The sequence below is a fragment of the Nerophis lumbriciformis genome, linkage group LG19 (assembly GCF_033978685.3).
Source record: "Nerophis lumbriciformis linkage group LG19, RoL_Nlum_v2.1, whole genome shotgun sequence".
Lineage (NCBI taxonomy): Eukaryota > Metazoa > Chordata > Actinopteri > Syngnathiformes > Syngnathidae > Nerophis > Nerophis lumbriciformis.
This window is the reverse complement of record NC_084566.2, coordinates 27,196,920-27,219,124: the sequence shown is the minus strand read 5'-3', so window position 1 is coordinate 27,219,124 and position 22,205 is coordinate 27,196,920. Positions and strand designations below refer to the sequence as shown.

General features: G+C 39.3%; 1 protein-coding gene across 4 annotated transcripts in view; it reads right to left on the bottom strand.

The window, feature by feature from the left end:
• The window catches only part of pard3ab (par-3 family cell polarity regulator alpha, b), a 427,849-nt gene that overhangs the window by 229,943 nt on the left and 175,701 nt on the right, over positions 1–22,205 (bottom strand). For 3 of the 4 annotated variants that reach the window (XM_061979076.2, XM_061979075.2, XM_061979078.2), the window contains exons 6-7: positions 15,188–15,282; positions 10,260–10,343 (exon numbers count right to left, since the gene is read on the bottom strand). In XM_061979076.2, the coding sequence (XP_061835060.1) occupies positions 10,260–10,343; positions 15,188–15,282 (179 nt within the window). The remainder of the gene's footprint in view (positions 1–10,259; positions 10,344–15,187; positions 15,283–22,205) is intronic. The other variant, XM_061979077.2, reaches the window with a different exon arrangement.

Sequence of the window (22,205 nt, the reverse complement as noted above, 5' to 3'; positions counted from 1 at the left end):
TATATTAAGTATGTGTCCATGAAAGGGCATTTTATGACTTTTTTCTTAATACTTGTGTATGATTTTATTGTCATAATTGTATTGCATGATTTTTGTATCCCTTTAATTTAGGTATAATCTGGTACAGAACATATCTGTCTTTGAGCTTAATGTTTCTGTGCATTGTCCCTTCAAATAAAGACTAAAATATTTTTTAGGTATTGGGTATAAAACCAAGAAAAGCACAACATGTGACAAGGGCTGCTATTTTTATCTCATGAATTTTCCTTGTCTCGTCCCATGTCCTTTAACCTCATTTAAGTCCTTTAACCTCATCAGTATTACCATGCTATATTCAATCTGCCTGGTGAACGTCTCTTGTCCAATTCTTTATTCTATTTTTTTCTCATCTTTGCTCCACTTGCACAGCCTCCAGGCTCGTATGATGTGCCAGCCAACTTGGGCATCTGTGATAACCAGTCTGTGGATGTTCTCATTTATCCAGGTCACTGTGTCTTATTCACAGCAGGAGGGTGTTGGGGTACAGATATTAGGGGTTTTGCCATCAGCCGCTAGACTAGATCTGACCAATCTAAGTCTTTGAGCATGAACTGATGAAGCCTACTTGGATGAGAGGCGAACGTCTTCTAAGACAAACCCAAACAGTCCAGTTGCGATCCACTGAATGTGATAACCAGCAAACACAATGCAGAGAGTGGACCTAGGATGTGTCAAATGCAGAGGGTAATTTCACCACACCTACTGGTACTTTAACTTTTACTTTTTAACCTATCGCACTCGTGTTTTTGTTTATTGTGTGAAGCTGGAAGACAATCATGAAATTAACGCAGACACAAATGGTAAATGGTAGGGGTGTAACGGTACACAAAAATTTCGGTTCGGTACGTACCTCGGTTTAGAGGTCACGGTTCGGTTCATTTTCGGTACAGTAAGAAAACAACAAAATATAAATTTTTTGGTTATTTATTTACCAAATTTGTAAACAATGGCTTTATCCTTTTAACATTGGGAACACTATAATAATTCTGCCCACGTTAATCAACATTAAACATCCTCAAGTTGTTGTTCAGATTAAATAAAATGACAAAACATTTCTTCTACATATAAAAAGTGCAACACTAAACAGTTTCAAGTCAACTCATCATGCTTAATTTATTACAGCATTTGGGAAGCCTGTAGTTGATTTTTATTATGTAAATGTTATATTTTTTATCAACATGTGATAGCAGGGACCCTGCCATTCAAAACTAGGCTGCTGCATTTCTAATGATTAATGTAACTATAGCTGAAAAAAAAATGGTACAATAGCAATAGGAGAGACTATTCATCCCTGAACACCATGGAGTTCATGTAGGCTTAATGATGCAGTTAAATTATTATATCAACTATCAGAGACAGAAACTCTTCATTTAACATAATGTAATTTTTTGCTGCTTCAACACAGCTCAATCAACACAGAAAAAGGTAAAGCGAAATAACAGACAGACAGGGCTTTGCTGTCCGTAACACACACACACACCGCAAAATGAGCTAACGTTACGCTAAAAGCGAATTAGCCAGGACTGCGAGCGAGCTGAGCTGCCTATTATGTTTCTAGAAGGTCAACAGGCTCATAATGATGTTACTAGTAGTTGACTGGGAGGTGTTTATTATAATTTGGGGAGAGTCCGCTGCCTGATGCTTACCTGCTAAACGCTAAGCACTGACTACATGCGCTCTGAATATGCACTGCTGATTGGCTGTTACCGCTCTGTTTGTAACCAATCAGATGGTTGTGTGGGTGGGACAATGCTGGGTGCTGTGTAGAGTCCTGACAGAAACAGAGGCAGAAGGAAGCGGAGGCGGCTACGTAATATGTTCGTGTGGAAACTTGTTCGGTACACCTCCGAACCGAACCGAAAACCCTGTACCTAACCGGTTCAATACAAATACACGTACTGTTACACCCTAGTAAATGGGTTATACTTGTATAGCGCGTTTGGAAATAGTGTCAATGTGGAAATAGTGTCAAAACGCTTTGAGTTTCAAGGTACTCAAAGCGCTTTGACACTATTTCCACATTCACACACACATTCACACACTGATGGCGGGAGCTGCCATGCAAGGCGCTAACCACGACCCATCAGGAGCAAGGGTGAAGTGTCTTGCTCAAGTACACAACGGACGTGACGAGGTTGGTAGAAGGTGGGGATTGAACCAGGAACCCTCAGGTTGCTGGCACGGCCACTCTCCCAACCGCACCACGCTGTCCCGATATATATGAATAAGCAACTACATGTTACAAAACGAGCACAAAGTCGCTTATAAAATCAAATTTGGTGACATTGGTTTCATGGATACAACTCTGGTGTGTTCAAGGGCGGCTAAAATAAATTGGAATAGAGAAAGCTCTACCAAGCACAATGAAAGAAAACGGCAGACATGCAAAAACTGTGAGCTTCCTAACAGTATATTATTGTTCCCAAAAGAATAATTGCAGCATTGGTCCGGTGGTTAGAGGCCTCTGGTGTCGCCTGCATTAAATCCATCCATCCATTTTCTACCGCTTGTCCCTTTCGGGGTCACGGGTGTTGCTGGAGCCTATCTCAGCTGCATTCGGGCGGTAGGCAGGGCCAACACAGATAGACAGACAACATTCACACACTAGGGACCATTTAGTGTTGCCAATCAACCTATCCCCAGGTGCATGTCTTTGGAGGTGGTAGTACCCGGAGGGAACCCACGCAGTCACGGGGAGAACATGCAAACTCCACTGTTAAGTTGAATTGTTTTAGTTCCTGTATTCCCTAAAAGCAACAAGATAGGGCTGGCCCCTATTTTTTTTTCCTAGGCTGTCTTTCACGATTCCACGCTCCTCTTAGTTGATGTCGCGCACCCCATTCGAAATTTGCGCCAAAAGATCTGAAGTTGGAACAAAAAAATGTAACTGTTAAAAATAAATGACATCTTCTAGATTTATGGGAATTAAAAATGAAAATAAAGAATTTATTCAAAATAATCCAGAGTGAATCATAATTATATTCAACCTAAAACAATTCTGTGCACTTATTTTTATTTTGAGTACAATTATGTATTTTTCAGTTCCCATGTGTATTTCTTCAAAGTACAAAACATTTGGCCCCAATTTAGCTCCATAGGCCAATTCTACGTTTTTCTTGTGAAATTGTGACCTTTTTCTTGTGAAATTCCAACTAACTTTTCACAAAAAGCTTTTTTATGTTTGCATAGTATGTATATATTATTAATGTTGTAAATACAAATCTTTATATATCTAGAAAGGGTGGTCCTAAAGAGGTAGGAATTTCTTCGGAGGTCGCAAGAAGGTAAAAAATACAAGAAAGTGTGTGTGTGTGTGTGTGTTCTTGTATTCCTACCCCTTCTTGAGACACCAACAAGGAAAAGTACCTTCCATATGAGGACCGGTGAACAAGTTAGGAAATAAATCTTGGTCCCAATATGGAAAACCATTGCATCTGATAGAGAATGTCTCATTTGCACCCCTGGTGGTGAAATCTATCAAAATTAGGGTTGTCCCAAAAAGGAGGGATTTTTAAAATTTACTGTGTGTCTGTTTTAAAAGTGCTCCCCCTCTGGTCAACATATGAAATAACAAGTGTGTGTAAACATTTGAAGTGCTCCCCCTCTGGTCAATATATGTAATAACACGTGTGTGTGTGTAAGAAATTGAAATGCGCCCCCTTTGGCCAAAATTAATAAAAATAAAAAAAATTAAATATGTATATAGAGACATACTGTAATAACTTGAAATAAATAATGAAGATTAAAAACCAATTACAAATAAAAGGAAAAAAATAAACTAATAGCGGTCTTTTTCTCACAATGTGTCGACTTTTTTTCTTTTAAAATTGGAAACAATTTCTCATATTCTTTTTGCTTCGGTAATATTGCAATATTTTCTCGTAAAATTACTATTTTTTTTATGTAAAATTACTTGTATCACAATATTGCCAATTTTTTTGCTGTTCTTGTAAAATAGTGACATTTTTTGGAGTAAAATGATGACTTACGTCATCATTTTGCCAAGTAAAATTCAAAGTACAAAACATTTGGCCCCAATTTAGCTCCATAGGCCTTTGCAAAGTCAAAACCATGTTTCTATCAAGCATTAAATATCTAAAAGTACACAAAAGCTCAACTGCATTGTTTGGTGGAAACCTTACTAGACCCTGGGCCAATTAATTGGAAAATAAATGAAAATAATCTTGATAACTTTTACCAAAGTTAATTGATAAATTGCCATGTCTGTGTGTTTGTTGTCTTCGTCTCTCGCTTTCAATCAGGGTGCGAGAGGGTTCACTCGGTGCATCGCTCTTAGCTCGTTTATTCAATAGCAGAATTAAATGAACGGGGTGAAAGCTCTTGTCAATCACCCACAATCTTTGTCTCTGAGGGGTGGAGGTGAGAGGTGGCTTCGCTAGTTGCGACTCATTAGTTTGAAGAACCGCAAGGTAACAAAAATTTGACCGAAAAAAGATGACTGCAAAGCCAAATGTCCTTTGTGGGAATATTTCCGCTTCAAACCGAATAAGCGAGAGGAGCCTATAAACACAGACGACTAAGTATGGCCAATTTGTTGAAAAGTGATGGTAACAAAAATTTAAAAAACAAACTAACCTGACCCAGTTACACTTTAAGACGTTCAATATTTATTAGGAGATTTAGAGTCATTTTTATTTGTTTTGTTTGTTAACTAATTTTGGATCATTTAAAGGTATTGACGTTCCAATTACAATAGTACAAACCCCGTTTCCATATGAGTTGGAAAATTGTGTTAGATGTAAATATAAACGGAATACAATGATTTGCAAATCCTTTTCAACCCATATTCAGTTGAATGCACTACAAAGACAAGATATTTGATGTTCAAACTCATAAACTTTATTTTTTTTTTGCAAATAATAATTAACTTAGAAATTCATGGCTGCAACATGTGCCAAGGTAGTTGGGAAAGGGCATGTTCACCACTGTGTTACATGGCCTTTCTTTTTAACAACACTCAGTAAACGTTTGGGAACTGAGGAAACACATTTTTGAAGCTTTTCAGGTGGAATTCTTTCCCATTCTTGCTTGATGTACAGCTTAAGTTGTTCAACAGTCCGGGGGTCTCCGTTGTGGTATTTTAGGCTTCATAATGCGCCACACATTTTCAATGGGAGACAGGTCTGGACTACAGGCAGGCCAGTCTAGTACCCGCACTCTTTTACTATGAAGCCACGTTGATGTAACACGTGGCTTGGCATTGTATTGCTGAAATAAGCAGGGGCGTCCATGGTAACGTTGCTTGGATGGCAACATATGTTGCTCCAAAACCTGTATGTACCTTTCAGCATTAATGGCGCCTTCACAGATGTGTAAGTGACCCATGTCGTGGGCACTAATACACCCCCCTACCATCACAGATGATGGCTTTTCAACTTTGCGCCTATAACAATCCGGATGTTTTTTTTTCCTCTTTGGTCTGGAGGACACTCATCAGACCACAGAACACTTTTCCACTTTGTATCAGTCCATCTTAGATGAGCTCAGGCCCAGCGAAGCCGACGGCGTTTCTGGGTGTTGTTGATAAACGGTTTTCGCCTTGCACAGGAGAGTTTTAACTTGCACTTACAGATGTAGCGACCAACTGTAGTTACTGACAGTGGGTTTCTGAAGTGTTCCTGAGCCCATGTGGTGATATCCTTTACACACTGATGTCGCTTCTTGATGCAGTACAGCCTGAGGGATCGAAGGTCACGGGCTTAGCTGCTTACGTGCAGTGATTTCTCCAGATTCTCTGAACCCTTTGATGATATTACGGACCGTAGATGGTGAAATCCCTAAATTCCTTGCAATAGCTGGTTGAGAAAGGTTTTTCTTAAACTGTTCAACAATTTGCACACGCATTTGTTGACAAAGTGGTGACCCTCGCCCCATCCTTGTTTGTGAATGACTGAGCATTTCATGGAATCTACTTTTATACCCAATCATGGCACCCACCTGCTCCCAATTTGCCTGTTCACCTGTGGGATGTTCCAAATAAGTGTTTGATGAGCATTCCTCAACTTTATCAGTATTTATTGCCACCTTTCCCAACTTCTTTGTCACGTGTTGCTGGCATCAAATTCTAAAGTTAATGATTTGCAAAAAAAAAAATCTTTATCAGTTTGAACATCGAATAAGTTGTCTTTGTAGCATATTCAACTGAATATGGGTTGAAAATGATTTGCAAATCATTGTATTCCATATATATTTACATCTAACACAATTTCCCAACTCATATGGAAACGGGGTTTGTAAAAAAGAAAGAAAAGTGTATTGTGTTTGAAAGGAATACATATGTTATTAATATATTCATATGTTATAATTTGCTTTCAAAATAATGCTGACGATAATATGGTTTATCGGCAGTGATTTCAGGATCATGCAAAATGCATGATCCGCCCAGTCCTCAACGTGGCTCAAAACTTAATACGGTGCTGCAATTACCGGTAGTGTTGTTGCAAAAACGGCTACCTGTGCATTCACAAACCCTCCAAAGTCAGAATTGCATCCCTTCCCTGAGAAAAAAAGTGTGTTTTTTGGCAGGCGGGTTGAGGTCTGCCTATCATGGCACGGTTGTAATCCAGTCTGGCAAACTGGTGAACGCCTCCTGCTAAGGAGCTAGCATCACCTGAAAGGGCGCTCTGCGGATTAAAGAGCCAAACCGGAGATGAAACAGAGTCCTTCTGTCTCGCGTGAGCTCCGTGCCACCTCAGTAAATTGAGTAGATTGTATAGTTTAACACTCAGCCTCTGCTAAGGCTTCTAATGCAATACCAATGAGAATGTGATTACAGCGAGGGCAGCAAAGTTCACAAACATTTCCACTGATTGGATTTGAGTGGGAACACAATGTGATTTTCTGCGAAGGGCCTATTTCTCTGATGAAAGCTTAATCTTGGAGTAATGCCTGCCCACACATTTTACCAATAAAGTAAAAGTGCTTTACAAATGTGCTTTTAGAGGAACCGAGTCAGCCAGGGAAGATTGTGATATGATCTTGACTTCCAATCAAGTGCAAGACCCACTTTTGTATGGTCAAAGATCTTATTTCCCGGGGGGAAAAAAAAGGAACAAGAAAAGGGGGGCTCCTGTTGGCTTGGCTCCCAAGTGCTCCTCCACTTGGACTCTGGCCTCTTTGGGAATATTTGAACCAGATGTGAAATTCCTCTAATGCCCCCCTAGCCTTGTTCCAGCTGCACTTGTGCACCGCTGACACTTGTGTAGTGTGTGTGTGTGTGTGTGTGTGTGTGTGTGTGTGTGTGTGTGTGTGTGTGTGTGTGTGTTCTTGTATTTCCACCCTTTTTGAGACACCAAAAAGGAAAAGTACCTTCCATATGAGGACCGGTGAACAAGTTAGGACATAAATCATGGTCCCAATATGGAAAACCATTGTATCTGATAGAGAATTTCCCTGGTGGTGAAATCTATGAAAATTAGGGTGGTCCCAAAAAGGAGGGATTTTTCCAATTGACTGTGTCGGTTTTAAAAGTGCTCCCCCTCTGGTTAACATAAGTAATAACAAGTGTGTGTAAAAATTTGAAGTGCTCCCCCTCTGGTCAACATATGTAATAACAAGTGTGTGTAAGAAATTGAAATGTTTTAAAATAAATACATATGTATATAGAGACATATTGTAATAACTTGAAGTAAATAATGAAGATTAAAAACCAATTATAAACGAAAGATAACAAAATTTAAAAAATGAACTAAGAGCTGTCTTTTTCTCACAATGTGTCGACTTTTTTCTTTTAAATTTGGGAACAATTTTCTCATATTCTTTCTGTTTCTGTAATACTGCAATATTTTCTCATAAAATTATAACTTTTTTATGTAAAATTATTACTTTTTAATGCAAAATGGTGACATTTGTCATAAAATTCTAACTTATGACAATTTTGCCAATTTTTTTGTTGTTCTTGTAAAATAGTGATATTTTTTTGAGTAAAATGATGACTTTTGTCATAATTTTGCTAAGTAAAATTCCGATTATTATCATAATATTGCCCAAATTTTTAAGTTTTCTTATAAAATTGTGACTTTTGTCGAGTATAATTACGACTCTTTTCATAAATTTGCCAACATTTTAAAAGTTTTCTTGTAAAATGGCGACTGTTATTGAGTAAAATTCCAACTTTTATCATAACGTTGCACAAATGTTGAATTTTTCCTATAAAATTTTTACTTGCGTTGAGTAAAATTCCGACTTTTAATATTATACTGCCAAAATTCTAAGTTTTTCTTGTGAAATTGTGACCTTTTTCTTGTGAAATTCCAACTAACTTTTCACAAAAAGCTTTTATATATTTGCATAGTATTTATATATTATTAATGTTGTAAATATAAATCTTTATATATCTAGAAAGGGTGGTCCTAAAGAGGTAGGCATTTCTTCGGAGGTCGCAAGAAGGTAACAAATACAAGAAAGTGCGTGTGTGTGTGTTCTTGTATTCCTACCCCTTCTTGAGACACCAACAAGGAAAAGTACCTTCCATATGAGGACCGGTGAACAAGTTAGGACATAAATCATGGTCCCAATAAGGAAAACCAATGCATCTAATAGAGAATGTCTCATTTGCACCCCTGGTGGTGAAATCTATCAAAATTAGGGTGGTCCCAAAAAGGAGGGATTTTTCAAATTGACTGTGTGTCGGTTTTAAAAGTGCTCCCTCTCTGGTCAACATATGAAATAACAAGTGTGTGTAAAAATTTGAAGTGCTCCCCCTCTGGTCAACATATGTAATAACAAGTGTGTCTAAGAAATTGAAATGCGCCTTATTTGGCCAAAATTAATGTTTTAAAATAAATAAATATGTATATAGAGACATACTGTAATAACTTAAAGTAAAGAATGAAGATTATAAACCAATTACAAACAAAAGATTTAAAAAATTAACTAAAAGCTGTCTTTTTCTCACAATGTGTCGACTTTTTTCTTTTAAAATTGGGAACAATTTCTCATATTCTTTCTGTTTCTGTAATATTGCAATATTTTCTCGTAAAATTACTATTTTTTTATGTAAAATTACTTTTATCACAATATTGCCAATTCTTTTGCTAGTCTTGTAAAATAGTGACATTTTTTGGAGTAAAATTATGACTTTTGTCATAATTTTGCCAAGTAAAATTCTGATTATTATCATAATATTGCCCACATTTTTAAGTTTTCTTATAAAATTGTGACTTTTGTCGAGTAAAATTACGACTCTTTTCATAAAATTGCCAAAATGTTTAACTTTTCTTGTAAAATGGCGACTGTTATTGAGTAAAACTCCAACTTTTATCATAAGGGACGGCGTGGCGCAGTGGAAGAATGGCCGTGCGCGACCCGAGGGTCCCTGGTTCAATCCCCACCTAGTACCAACCTCGTCATGTCCGTTGTGTCCTGAGCAAGACACTTCACCCTTGCTCCTGATGGGTGCTGGTTCGCGCCTTGCATGGCAGCTCCCTCCATCAGTGTGTGAATGTGTGTGTGAATGGGTAAATGTGGAAGTAGTGTCAAAGCGCTTTGAGTACCTTGAAGGTAGAAAAGCGCTATACAAGTACAACCCATTTATCATTTATTTATAACGTTGCACAAATGTTGAATTTTTCTTGTAAAACATTGACTTGCTTTGAGTAAAATTATGACTTTTATTATAATACTGCCAAAATTCCAAGTTTTTCTTGTGAAATTGTGACCTTTTTCTTGTGAAATTCCAACTCATTTTTCACAAAAAGCTTTTTTATGTTTGCATAGTATGTATATATTATTAATGTTGTAAATACAAATCTTTATATATCTAGAAACGGTGGTCCTAAAGAGGTAGGCATTTTTCAGAGGTCTCAAGATGGTAACAAATACAAGAAGGTCCATGTGTGCGTGTGTGTGTGTGTGTGTGTGTGTGTGTGTGTGTGTGTGTGTGCGCGCACGCATTGTGAATGGTGCAAAGCAGACGTGACAAGGGGGCCAGAGAAATATGACAGGCCTCAAGCCGCCATGATTGATGACATTAAACCGGCAAATGGCTTCATGATGCAGATGAGTGTTAAAGCATCACCAAGCAGTGACACATTGCTGCTAAAAAGGCACATTTCTAACCCTTAAAGACTTCTTTTTCCCCAAAAATAAAAACCCATTTGTCAAGTAGGCGGGCAATTATCCTCTTAGGAAAGGTAAAAACAGCAACATCTTTATTGCTTGAAAAGCAGCAGCCTTCCTTCTGGCTGGGATATATTTACCTGCGGTCCCTGCCACTGAAAGGCACCACGTGGATTCCCAGGGGCCCGCCATCGTTTGTCACCTCCACCACTTTGACTATGTCTCTGGGATGTGAGAACAGGGTGAGGAAGTGGGAAGGGTGGGGGACAGCAAACAGAATGAGGAAACGGGATGAAAAGAATCATGAATAAAAACAACAAATAAGGGACAAATGGGGGGAAAAAAGTAAGCAGTGTTGAAATCACAAATAAAAAGTACGGTAAGCAAAATATAATACAACTTGGGAGAAACTGGTTGTCAAAAAAGGGTGAAAATAATAATGTTCACTAGAGAGATTTGTTTTAGCTGAATAAATGATTTAGTGCTGTTAGTCATTCAGACGCAACATCAAGTAGCCTCAGTATTTAAAATAATGTTATTTAGGGAAACATCTTATTTTATTCTTCAACCATCACTTCCTGATAAGAATGTGAAGTACACTGTGTGGACAAAAGTCTTTATACAGTCGTGGTCAAAAGTTGACACACACTTGTAAAGGACATAATGTCATGGCTGTCTTGAGTTTCCAATCATTTCTACAACTCTTATTTTTTTGTGATAGAGTGATTGGAGCACATACTTGTTGGACACAAAAAACTTTCATGAAATTTGGTTCTTTTATGAATTTATTATGGGTCTACTGAAAATGTGACCAAATCTGCTGGGTCAAAAGTATACATACAGCAATGTTAATATTTGGTTACATGTCCCTTGGCAAGTTTCACTGCAATAAGGCGCTTTTGGTAGCCATCCACAAGCTTCTGGTTGAATTTTTGACCACTCCTCTTGACAAAATTGGTGCAGTTTAGCTAAATTTGCTGGTTTTCTGACATGGACTTGTTTCTTCAGCATTGTCCACACGTTTAAGTCAGGACTTTGGGAAGGCCATTCTAAAACCTTCATTCTAGCCTGATTTAACCATTTCTTTACCACTTTTGACGTGTGCTTGGGGTCATTGTCCTGTTGGAACACCCAACTGCGCCCAAGACCGAACCTCTGGGCTGATGATTTTAGGTTGTCCTGAAGGATTTGGAGGTAATCTTCCTTTTTCATTGTCCCACTTACTCTCTGTAAAGCACCGGTTCCATTGGCAGCAAAACAGGCCCATGGCATAATACTACCACCACCATGCTTGATGATAGGTATGGTGTTCCTGGGATTAAATAATCATAATAATAATAATAATACCTGGGATTTATATAGCGCTTTTCTAAGTACACAAAGTCGCTTTACATGTAGAACCCATCATTCATCACACCTGGTGGTGGTAAGCTACTTTCATAGCCACAGCTGCCCTGGGGTAGACTGACGGAAGCGTGGCTGCAATTTGCGCCAACGGCCCCTCCGAACACCACCACATCATTCAATTCACCGGTGTGAGTGGCACCGGGGGCAAAGGGTGAAGTGTCCCGCCCAAGGACACAACGGCAGCGATTTTTGGATGGTAAGAGGCGGGGAGCGAACCTGCAACTCTCAGGTTTCTGGCACGGTTGCTCTACCCACTACGCCATGCCGCCCCTTAAAGGCCTCACCTTTTCTCCTCCAAACATATTGCTGGGTATTGTGGCCAAACAGCTCAATTTTGTGTTTCATCTGACCACAGAACTTGACTCCAGAGGGTCTTATCCTTGTCCAAGTGATGTCAGATGAAACACAAATTGAGCTGTTTCGCCAGTGGTAAAGGAATGGCTAAAACAGGCTAGAATTAAGGTTTTAGAATGGTCTTCCCAAAGTCCTGACTTAAACATGTGGATAATGCTGAAGAAACAAGTCCATGTCAGAAAACCAACACATTTAGCTGAACTGCACCAATTTTGTCAATGGTTCTATTATCATTTACATATCAAATAATATATCGTGATATACATCATTACCGCAGGAGGCTGCAATATATATCTTGTAGTGTTGTCCCGATACCAATATTTTGGTACCGGCACCAAAATGTATTTTGATACTTTTCTAAATAAAGGGGACCACAAAACATTGCACTATTGGCTTTATTTTAACAAGAAATCTTACGTTACATTAAACATATGTTTCTTATTGCAAGTTTGTCCTTAAATAAAATAGTGAACATACTAGACAACTTGTCTTTTATTAGTAAGTAAGCAAACAAAGGCTCCTAATTTAGTCTGCTGACGTATGCAGTAACATATTGTGTCATTTTCCATTCTATTATTTTGTCCAAAGAAAATGGATTATTAATCTACTTGTTTGTTTACTGTTAATATCTGCTTACTTTCTCTTTTAACATGTTCTATCTACACTTCTGTTAAAATGTAATAATCACTTATTCTTCTGTTGTTTGATACTTTACATTAGTTTTGGATGATACCAGAAATGTAGGTGTCAATCCGATACAGAGTCATTACAGGATCATACATTTGTCATATTCAAAGTCCTCATGGGTCCAGGGACATATTTCCTGAGTTTATAAACATAATATACATTTTTTTTAAACGAAAGATGTTGTGATGCCCAAAAATGTCCATGTAATCAAAGTAGTATCGACTAGATACGCTCCTGTACTTGGTATCATTACAGTGCATTTCAGGTCTAGATCCACCAATGGCGTTTGTTTACCGGTACTTTTATTAGAGGCGGTATATTACCGAATATGATTCATTAGTATCGCGGTACTATACTAATACCGGTATACCGTACAACCCTAATATCTCGATATTAATTCTATGCCATATCGCCCATCCTTAACTTTTACTGTTCCCAGTGCACAAAGCAACCTCAATAAAAGCCTGCTTGGAAAAGTTTGGTGTGGATGAATTGAACAAGGTTACACAACATCAGTAGGGACGCGTACCAAAACTGGATACTATAATGGCACTGATGCCGACATACATGATAGTAACCTAACCAACAAAAGAAGTAGATATTGGTGCTAAATTAATAGTTACTATAAATTCATTATTGATTGTTACTATAAATGTAGTTGCACTAAGATGAGGCAAACATTTTGTATTGTTATTATTACAGATGTCCGATAATGGCTTTTTTGCCGATATCCGATATTCCGATATTATCCAACTCTTAATTACCGATTCCGATATCAACCGATACCGATACATACAGTCGTGGAATTAACACATTATTATGCCTAATTTTGTTGTGATGCCCCACTGGATGCATTAAACAATGTAACAAGGTTTTCCAAAATAAATCAACTCAAGTTATGGGAAAAAAAAGGCCAACATGGCACTGCCATATTTATTATTGAAGTCACAAAGTGCATTATTTTTTTTAACATGCCTCAAAACAGCAGCTTGGAATATGGGACATGCTCTCCCTGAGATAAACCTGATACCAACTACAACTATGGGAAATACTATACTTTGACTTTCACAAAAAGCATTACTATTATTTTTTTTAAAAACATGCCTCAAAACAACAGCTACAAAAACAATGACGGCACACAGCTTCAGTCCAGAGTATACTAGAGTAATAAAGTAAACAATAACATAGTCCTCATTTAGTGCAATACTGCCTGGCATACTGTATAACAGGGAATTATAAACTGGGCTCACATCCATCTTCCGCTTGTATTCATCGTGTATCTCCTAATGATTCTTGAAGAGGTGGGAGATCTAATTGCTCGTATTAAAAGGAAGACGTCTTGGTTCCTCCTCGCATAACCAACTTTTTGCAGTCATTGCAAATTGCCAATTTTTTATTCGACAGAGACACTTTAAAATAATCCCAAACCATAGACATGGTGTCGTTAGTCAGTCACCGAGCGAGCTTGCTTGTTAGCCACGGCTACAGCACCGGCAACAACACACTCTTGTTGTTGTTATGCTGCGCTCGCGGCGGTTTGATGAGGTCATCAAGCGTCGCCAGTAAACCTCTCATGCTGCAGTCGTCAACTCCTGTGTTGTGTGTGGGAGAGGGGAGAGGGGAGGGGCTGCTGACTGGGAGACACAACTGCTCTGTACTGCTCCCTACGTCCGTGTTTTACCGGATATTTACCGCTCCGTACAGCGGCGTTTTAAAAAGTCATTAATTTTACCTTTTGAAACCGATACCGATAATTTCTGATATTACATTTTACGCATTTATCGGCCGATATTATCGGACATCTCTAGTTATTATGGGTGTCCCCCTTCCAATACCAATATTTGAGCCCTGAGTTTTGACCGTCTGTCCCAATACTCGGTATAGCTCGGTTGGTAGAGCGGCCGTGCCAGCAACTTGAGGGTTGCAGGTTCGATCCCCGCTTCCGCCATCCTAGTCACTGCCGTTGTGTCCTTGGGCAAGACACTTTACCCACCTGCTCCCAGTGCCACCCACACTGGTTTAAATGTAACTTAGATATTGGGTTTCACTATGTCAAGCACTTTGAGTCACTTGAGAAAAAGCGCTATATAAATGAAATTCACTTCACTTCACTTCTCTACTTTTGTCCATGTAGTGTACATAATCAGGAGTCAAAATAAGCTTCTGGTGTAAGATGCACATTTGCCATCATTTGTAGTTTAGTGCCTGAGCCTGATAATCCAGTGGCCTCGCAGCTCAGAAACAATAACTATGATTAGTTTGGGGAAAATGGGCCCCGTGTTGACAAGTAGGAGGCGTGAAAAGCCAAAGTCTGGCAGTAATAAGAACAACAGCACACCTGCATATCAAAGTGGAAGCGTGCAGCACAACAACGTAAGACACGCTTGTTAATAACAGGAGTGGATGAGTGTGTGGGAGCTCTGATGGTGTTCTGCTCCCACTCAAGTGACAGGAAGTGGCGTTGAATTTATTTTTTAACAACACATAGGCTTTTGCGTCCTGTGTCACAATTCTCCCAAATGTTTTATGTTAAAATGATGCCTGCTGTGCTCAGCAAGTGCACAGCGAGAGGTCATTGGAGCGGGTCAAGGCAGGACAGCTTGAAGGTTGAAGGACTTACTCTAGAGACCTGATGGCGGTGTGCTCCATGCAGGAGTCGGCGCGGCCCGCCGGCTCGATACGTCCATTTTCCTGCTGCTCTCTCGTTTCTTCCTCCTGGAAAAACCAACACACACACACCCACACACACGAGATCAGCGTTAGTGGACAATACAAGCGGGACACATTTTTTACAATTACTCACTGACACATTTAAGTTATGTTCAGCTTGGGGTTCTGTATGGTGGGCCAGGACAAAAAACAACAACAAAAAGACAATTGGTGCACACTTTGGTGTGGTTAAAGTCAGCATTCATATTGGTATTTGTGTCATGGAACCAACTGTTTTGAAGTAAAGAACTTGTGCATTCAAAATGGAGCTCTAGTGACGTCGGCGATCACTCGAAACGAGTATGATTGTCCTCCTTCAGGAGAACGCCTGTGCGTGAAATCTTTTAAAGTGGGGAGACTGGTGCACAGACAGCCACCACACTGTCCTTGGCAAAGAGAAGGCCAGGGTCCAATGGCATGGAGACTAAGACAATTGGGGGGCCATCTTTGCTGCAGCCTTCTTTCGCCTTTGTGACCGTTGTGGAGCTTCTATGCAACCATCATCCGCCAACTCCGCCGTTGAGGTCTTTTAAGTGACATATTACACGTCTTAACTTAAAGCGGAACATTATCACCAGACCTATGTAAGCGTCAATATATACCTTGATGTTGCAGAAAAAAGACCATATATTTTTTTAACGATTTGCGAACTCTAAATGGGTGAATTTTGGCGAATTAAACACCTTTCTAATATTCGCTCTCGGAGCGATGACGTCACAACGTGGCGTCACATCGGGAAGCAATCCGCCATTTTCTCAAACACCGAGTCAAATCAGCTGTTATTTTCCGTTTTTTTGACTGTTTTCCGTACCTTGGAGACATCATGCCTCGTCGGTGTGTTGTCGGAGGGTGTAACAACACGAACAGGGACGGATTGAAGTTGCACCAGTGGCCCAAAGATGCGAAAGTGGCAAGAAATTGGACGTTTGTTCCACACACTTTACCGACGAAAGCTATGCTACGACAGAGATGGCAAGAATGTGTGGATATCCTGCGACACTCAAAGCAGATGCATTTCCAACGATAAAGTCAAAGAAATCTGCCGCCAGACCCCCATTGAATCTGCCGGAGTGTGTGAGCAATTCAGGGACAAAGGACCTCGGTAGCAAGGCAAGCAATGGCGGCAGTTTGTTCCCGCAGACGAGCGAGCTAAACCCCCTGGATGTCTTGGCTCACACCGTCCCTTATGCCACCGAAGATGATCAAGAGAAGAATATCGACCCTAGCTTCCCTGGCCTGCTGACATCAACTTCAAAACTGGACAGATCAGCTTTCAGGAAAAGAGCGCGGATGAGGGTATGTCTACAGAATATATTAATTGATGAAAATTGGGCTGTCTGCACTTTCAAAGTGCATGTTGTTGCCAAATGTATTTCATATGCTGTAAACCTAGTTCATAGTTGTTAGTTTCCTTTAATGCCAAACAAACACATACCAATCGTTGGTTAGAAGGCGATCGCCGAATTCGTCCTCGCTTTCTCCCGTGTCGCTGGCTGTCGTGTCGTTTTCGTCGGTTTCGCTTGCATACGGTTCAAACCGATATGGCTCAATAGCTTCAGTTTCTTCTTCAATTTCGTTTTCGCTACCTGCCTCCACACTACAACCATCCGTTTCAATACATTCGTAATCTGTTGAATCGCTTAAGCCGCTGAAATCCAAGTCTGAATCCGAGCTAATGTCGCTATAGCTTGCTGTTCTTTCCGCCATGTTTGTTTGTGTTGGCTTCACTATGTGACGTCACAGGAAAATGGACGGGTGGTTAAAATCAGGCACTTTGAAGCTTTTTTTAGGGATATTACATGATGGGTAAAATTTTGAAAAAAACTTCGAAAAATATAATAAGCCACTGGGAACTGATTTTTAATGGTTTTAACAATTCTGAAATTGTGATAATGTTCCCCTTTAAATATTCTGAAATAAATGGCTTGAATATGTACTTAATTTTTATATGCAGCAATATTTACCAGTTTTGGTTTGACAAATAGGGTCATATCTTGTAAATTTTTTTCAAAAATAATATTGGATTAAGGTTTTGGCATTATTCCGGTTTTGATTCCTTGTTTCGATTCTGGTTTCAAATGATTCCCGAGTTTGATTCTTAAAGGGGACCCTCAATTTTTTTGGAATCTTACATATCATTCACAATCCTTATGTACGATAAGAACATATGTTTTTTTTATTGCATTCTAAATAGTAAATAAATGCGATCAAAGGTCTGCTTACAACGGAGCTTATGGGAGTTGCCCGATTCTGGCTATAACACCCTTAAAAAACATCCAAACACACCCACTAGGGTTTTATATACAATCTGTACGTATACATTTAATGCAGTAAAAGGCACATTCATAATAACATGTGCTGCTGACCCGTCTCCGCTCGGGATGGTCTCCTGCTGGCCCCACTATGGACTGGACTCTGACTATTATGTTAGATCCACTATGGACTGGACTTTCACAATATTATGCTAGACCCACTCGACGTCCATTGCATCCGGTCTCCCCTAGAGGGGTGGGGGTGGGGGGGTCACCCACATCTGCGGTCCTCTCCGAGGTTTCTCATAGTCATTCATACTGACATCCCACTGGGTAGTGAGTTTTTCCTTGCCCTTATGTGGGCTCTGAACCGAGGATGTCGTTGTGGCTTGTGCAGCCCTTTGAGACACTTGTGATTTAGGGCTATATAAATAAACATTGATTGATTGATTGATTGATTGATAATAGTTATGTATTTTTCATATCTTAAGCATACGAGGCGCATTCATTTAAAAAACGCATCACAACATTCACTTTTTTAACTACATCACTGATCATTACACACTGCAAACTTCATGAGAGCCAACAAATTTAACAAAACATCCCTTACTGTACAATGTCTGCGGTCATTAGGATGCTGACTGATAGTCATGTTTTAATCCCGTTTAGATGAAGAATGACTCGCTATCCTCGCAAGAAAAGGGGGACGGAACCAAGCGTCTTTTTGTGTCGTTCTCGCCATTTCTGGGTCTAAATTGGCTGTCAAAGTGTACCAAGTACTATTCAGAGGCATGATTTATGATCCACAAAAAACGTTCACATTCTCGCCATTTCCGGGTCTAAATGGGCTGCCAATGTTTACCAAGTACTATTCAGAGGCATGATTTATGATCCACAAAAAACTTTCACAAGCAAGGAACCGAGGAAGCAGTTCACCACTAGCTGATGTCAAAATAGGCACACACGCTTGTGATCAAAGCGTCGCTATAAATTATGTGTCTGCGTTAGCTCTTATAACAACAATATCACTAATACTTGGTTAATATTCAAGTCACAAAATGTAAATGGAATACTGTTGGCAGTTTTTGGATGATTTTTTATTGGGTTTTATGGGCGGAATAGAATACCTCCCATTGGCTCTGTTGCAAGCAGACTTTTATTTACGACTCGAGTTAGAATGCTTTTTTTATTTATTTATTAATATCTCTGTCATCAAGTCTTTCATAATGATTGTGAACGATAGGAAAAATTCCCCAAAAAGTGCAGTTACCCTTAAATAGGCAGGGTCATCATAAAAAATTGCATGGTTTACATCAGTGGTCCCCCAACACCGGTCCGTGGATCGATTGGTACCGGGCCGCACAAGAAATTTAAAAAAATATATATATATTTTTTATTTTTATTAAATCAACATAAAAAACACAAGATACACTTACAATTAGTGCACCAACCCAAAAAACCTTCCTCCCCCATTTACACTCATTCACACTCATTCGCACAAAAGGGTTGTTTCTTTCTCTTATTAATTTGATGGTTCCTACATTATATATCAATATAGATTAATACAGTCTGCAGGGATACAGTCTGTAAGCACACATGATTGAATTTCTTTATGACAAAAAATTGAACAAAAATAAAAAAAAAATTTTAAAAATCCCCTCCCCCCCGGTCCGTGGGACAATTTTTCAAGCGTTGACCGGTCCACGGCTACAAAAAGGTTGGGGACCACTGGTTTGCATGACACTAGAGGTTTTTTTTTTGTTTTTTTTTTGGGGGGGGTAGGGGTTGAAACAATGTCACCTGTAATAACTCAACAAAAATGTCTACTTAAGAAATAAATCGTTCTTCCGGTTGGGGATCGAATCGAAATTGAAAAATGTTCGCGATAGCAGGAGAATCAGAATGTTAGTTCTGGTTCCCATTGAGTGTCGATGCCCAATTCTAATTTTCAAGTTAATCTGCATTCTTCTCTTCTTGGTTGAAACTCTCTAGATTTCATATGCCTCCTTAAGTGGGTACGTGCTATTGTTTATCAATATACAATGAAGAATAATTCGCTGTAATTGGATGAATAATAGAGAAGCCGCCGTGGAACTGTGTTTTGTTCACCCAACAGCTGACCGTTAAGTGGCGAGGTGAGGTGAGGTAGGTCTTTAGGTCTCAAGTAACAGAAAATATTCTAATTGCTGTCTTACTCCAGTTTAAATACACAATTAGTAGATTGAAAACACACATGGCTGCAAAGGAGCAACTAGCAGCAGTGACCGCTGGCACCTTTAAAGTACAATTTACAAGATCTTGTGAAGTTCTTGTACCCAATAAATAGTTCACAGGACTTAGTGATCTTAGTTTTGTGTGTGTCATAAAAATGAAAGTAAAGAACATTTAAAATCACCCCAAGGTCATGATATGACACTTGCACATCATGTAGATCAGAGGTCTAAAGGATTGATAATGTACAAAACCCAAAACCAATGAAATTGGCACACTTTGTAAATGGTAAATAAAAACAGAATACAATGATTTGCAAATCCTTTTCAACCTATATTCAATTGAATAGACTGCAAAGACAAGATAGTTAACGTTCAAACTGGAAAACATGCTTCAAAAAGAGTGGCACAAGTGGCAAAAAAGACAGACAATTGAGGAATGCTCATCAAACACTTATTTGGAACATCCCACAGGTGAACGGGCTAATTGGGAACAGGTCGGTGCCATGATTGGGTATAAAAGCAGCTTCCATAAAATGCTCAGTCATTCACAAACAAGGATGGGGCGAGGGTCACCACTTTGTGAACAAATGCATGAGCAAATTCTTTAAGAACAACATTTCTCAACCAGCTATTGCAAGGAATTTAGGGATTTCACCATCTACGGTCCGTAATATCAAAAGGTTCAGAGAATCTGGAGAAATACGTAATCAGCATGGCTGAAAACCTACATTGAATCCCTGTGCCATTCGATCCCTCAGGCGGTACTGCATCAAAAAGCGACATCAGCGTGTAAAGGATATCACCACATGGGCTCAGGAACACTTCAGAAAACCACTGTCAGTAACTACAGTTGGTCGCTACATCTGTAAGTGCAAGTTAAAACTCTACTATGCAAAGCGAAAGCCATTTATCAACAACACCCAGAAATGCCGCCGGTTTACACAACGTTTTTTTTGGAAACTGTGGAGGTCGTGTCCTCCGGAACAAAGAGGAAAATAACCATCCGGATTGTTCTAAGCGCAAAGTTCAAAAGCCAGCATCTGTGATGGCATGGGGGTGTATTAGTGCCCAAGGCATGGGTAACTTACACATCAATGAAGGCACCATTAATGCTGAAAGGTACATACAGGTTTTGAAGCAAAATATGTTGCCATCCAAGCACCCTGTCGTTCACAACAACACCAGCAGATGAAATGTGTTGTTGGTGTATGGATTGTTCTCGCTAGCTTTAGTTTAATAAGTCGCTGTTTCAAGTGGCCGTCTCTACAATTTTTCAATCAGAATCAGAAATACTTTAATAATCCTTCTGGGATTATTAAAGTATTTCTGATTCTGATTCTGATTGAAAAATCCTTCTGGGATTATTAAAGTATTTCTGATTCGGATTCTGGTTCTAGTTCAGTACGGGGCAGTTGAGTGTGTAGGGGATGAATAAGCGGTATCGGACACATTTTTTCCCCAGACAAATGTTTATTTTCCACATAGACAGTATTTCACTCACATTTATTTCAATTTCCCTGATATTCTGCGTTTAACTGCGTTTTATTGGCCGATTATGTTACGCCGCCTGCGGTTACGTAAATGCGGAAATCATAAGCCTTACTTCTCTTTTTGACTTTAGTGATTGATTAAGCCAGTGTTTTTCAACCACTGTGCCGCGGCACAAGATACAGTCTGGTGTGCCGTGGGAGATTATCTAATTTCACCTAATTGGGTTAAAAATATTTTTTGCAAACCAGTAATTATAGTCTGCAAATTATGTGTTGTTGTTGAGTGTCGGTGCTGTCTACAGCTCGGCGGAGTAACTATGTCATACTCTTTCATATCTATAGGTGGAAGCAGGCAGTTAATTACTTTTTTAGATGTCGTAAACAGCAGGAGGCAGTGTGCAGGTAAAAAGGTGTCTAATGCTTTAACCAAAAATAAACAAAAGGTGAGTGCCCCTAAGAAAAGGCATTGAAGCTTAGGGAAGGCTATGCAGAATGAAACTAAACTGAACTGGCTACTAAGTAAACAAAAACAGAATGCTGGACGACAGCAAAGACTTACTGTGGAGCAAAGACCGGGTCCACAACCTACATCCCGAACATAACATGGCGATCAACAATGTCCCCACAAAGAATGATAAAAACAACTGAAATATTCTTGATTGCTAAAACAAAGTAGATGTGGGAAATATCACTCAAAGGAAGACATGAAACTGCTACAGGAAAACACCAAAAAAAGAGAAAAAAACACCAAAATAGGAGCGCAAGACAAGAACTAAAACACTACACACAGGAAAACACCAAAAAACTCAAAATAAGTCACGGTGTGATGTGACAGGTCATGAGACAAGAGCTATAGTGATGCATGGTTGGTTATGGTTTGAATTCATATCCAACAATTGTGACAACAACTTTTTACTGTCAACTGAGTTTCGTTTTTTAATGATTTCTGCTGGTGGTGTGCCTCCGGATTTTTT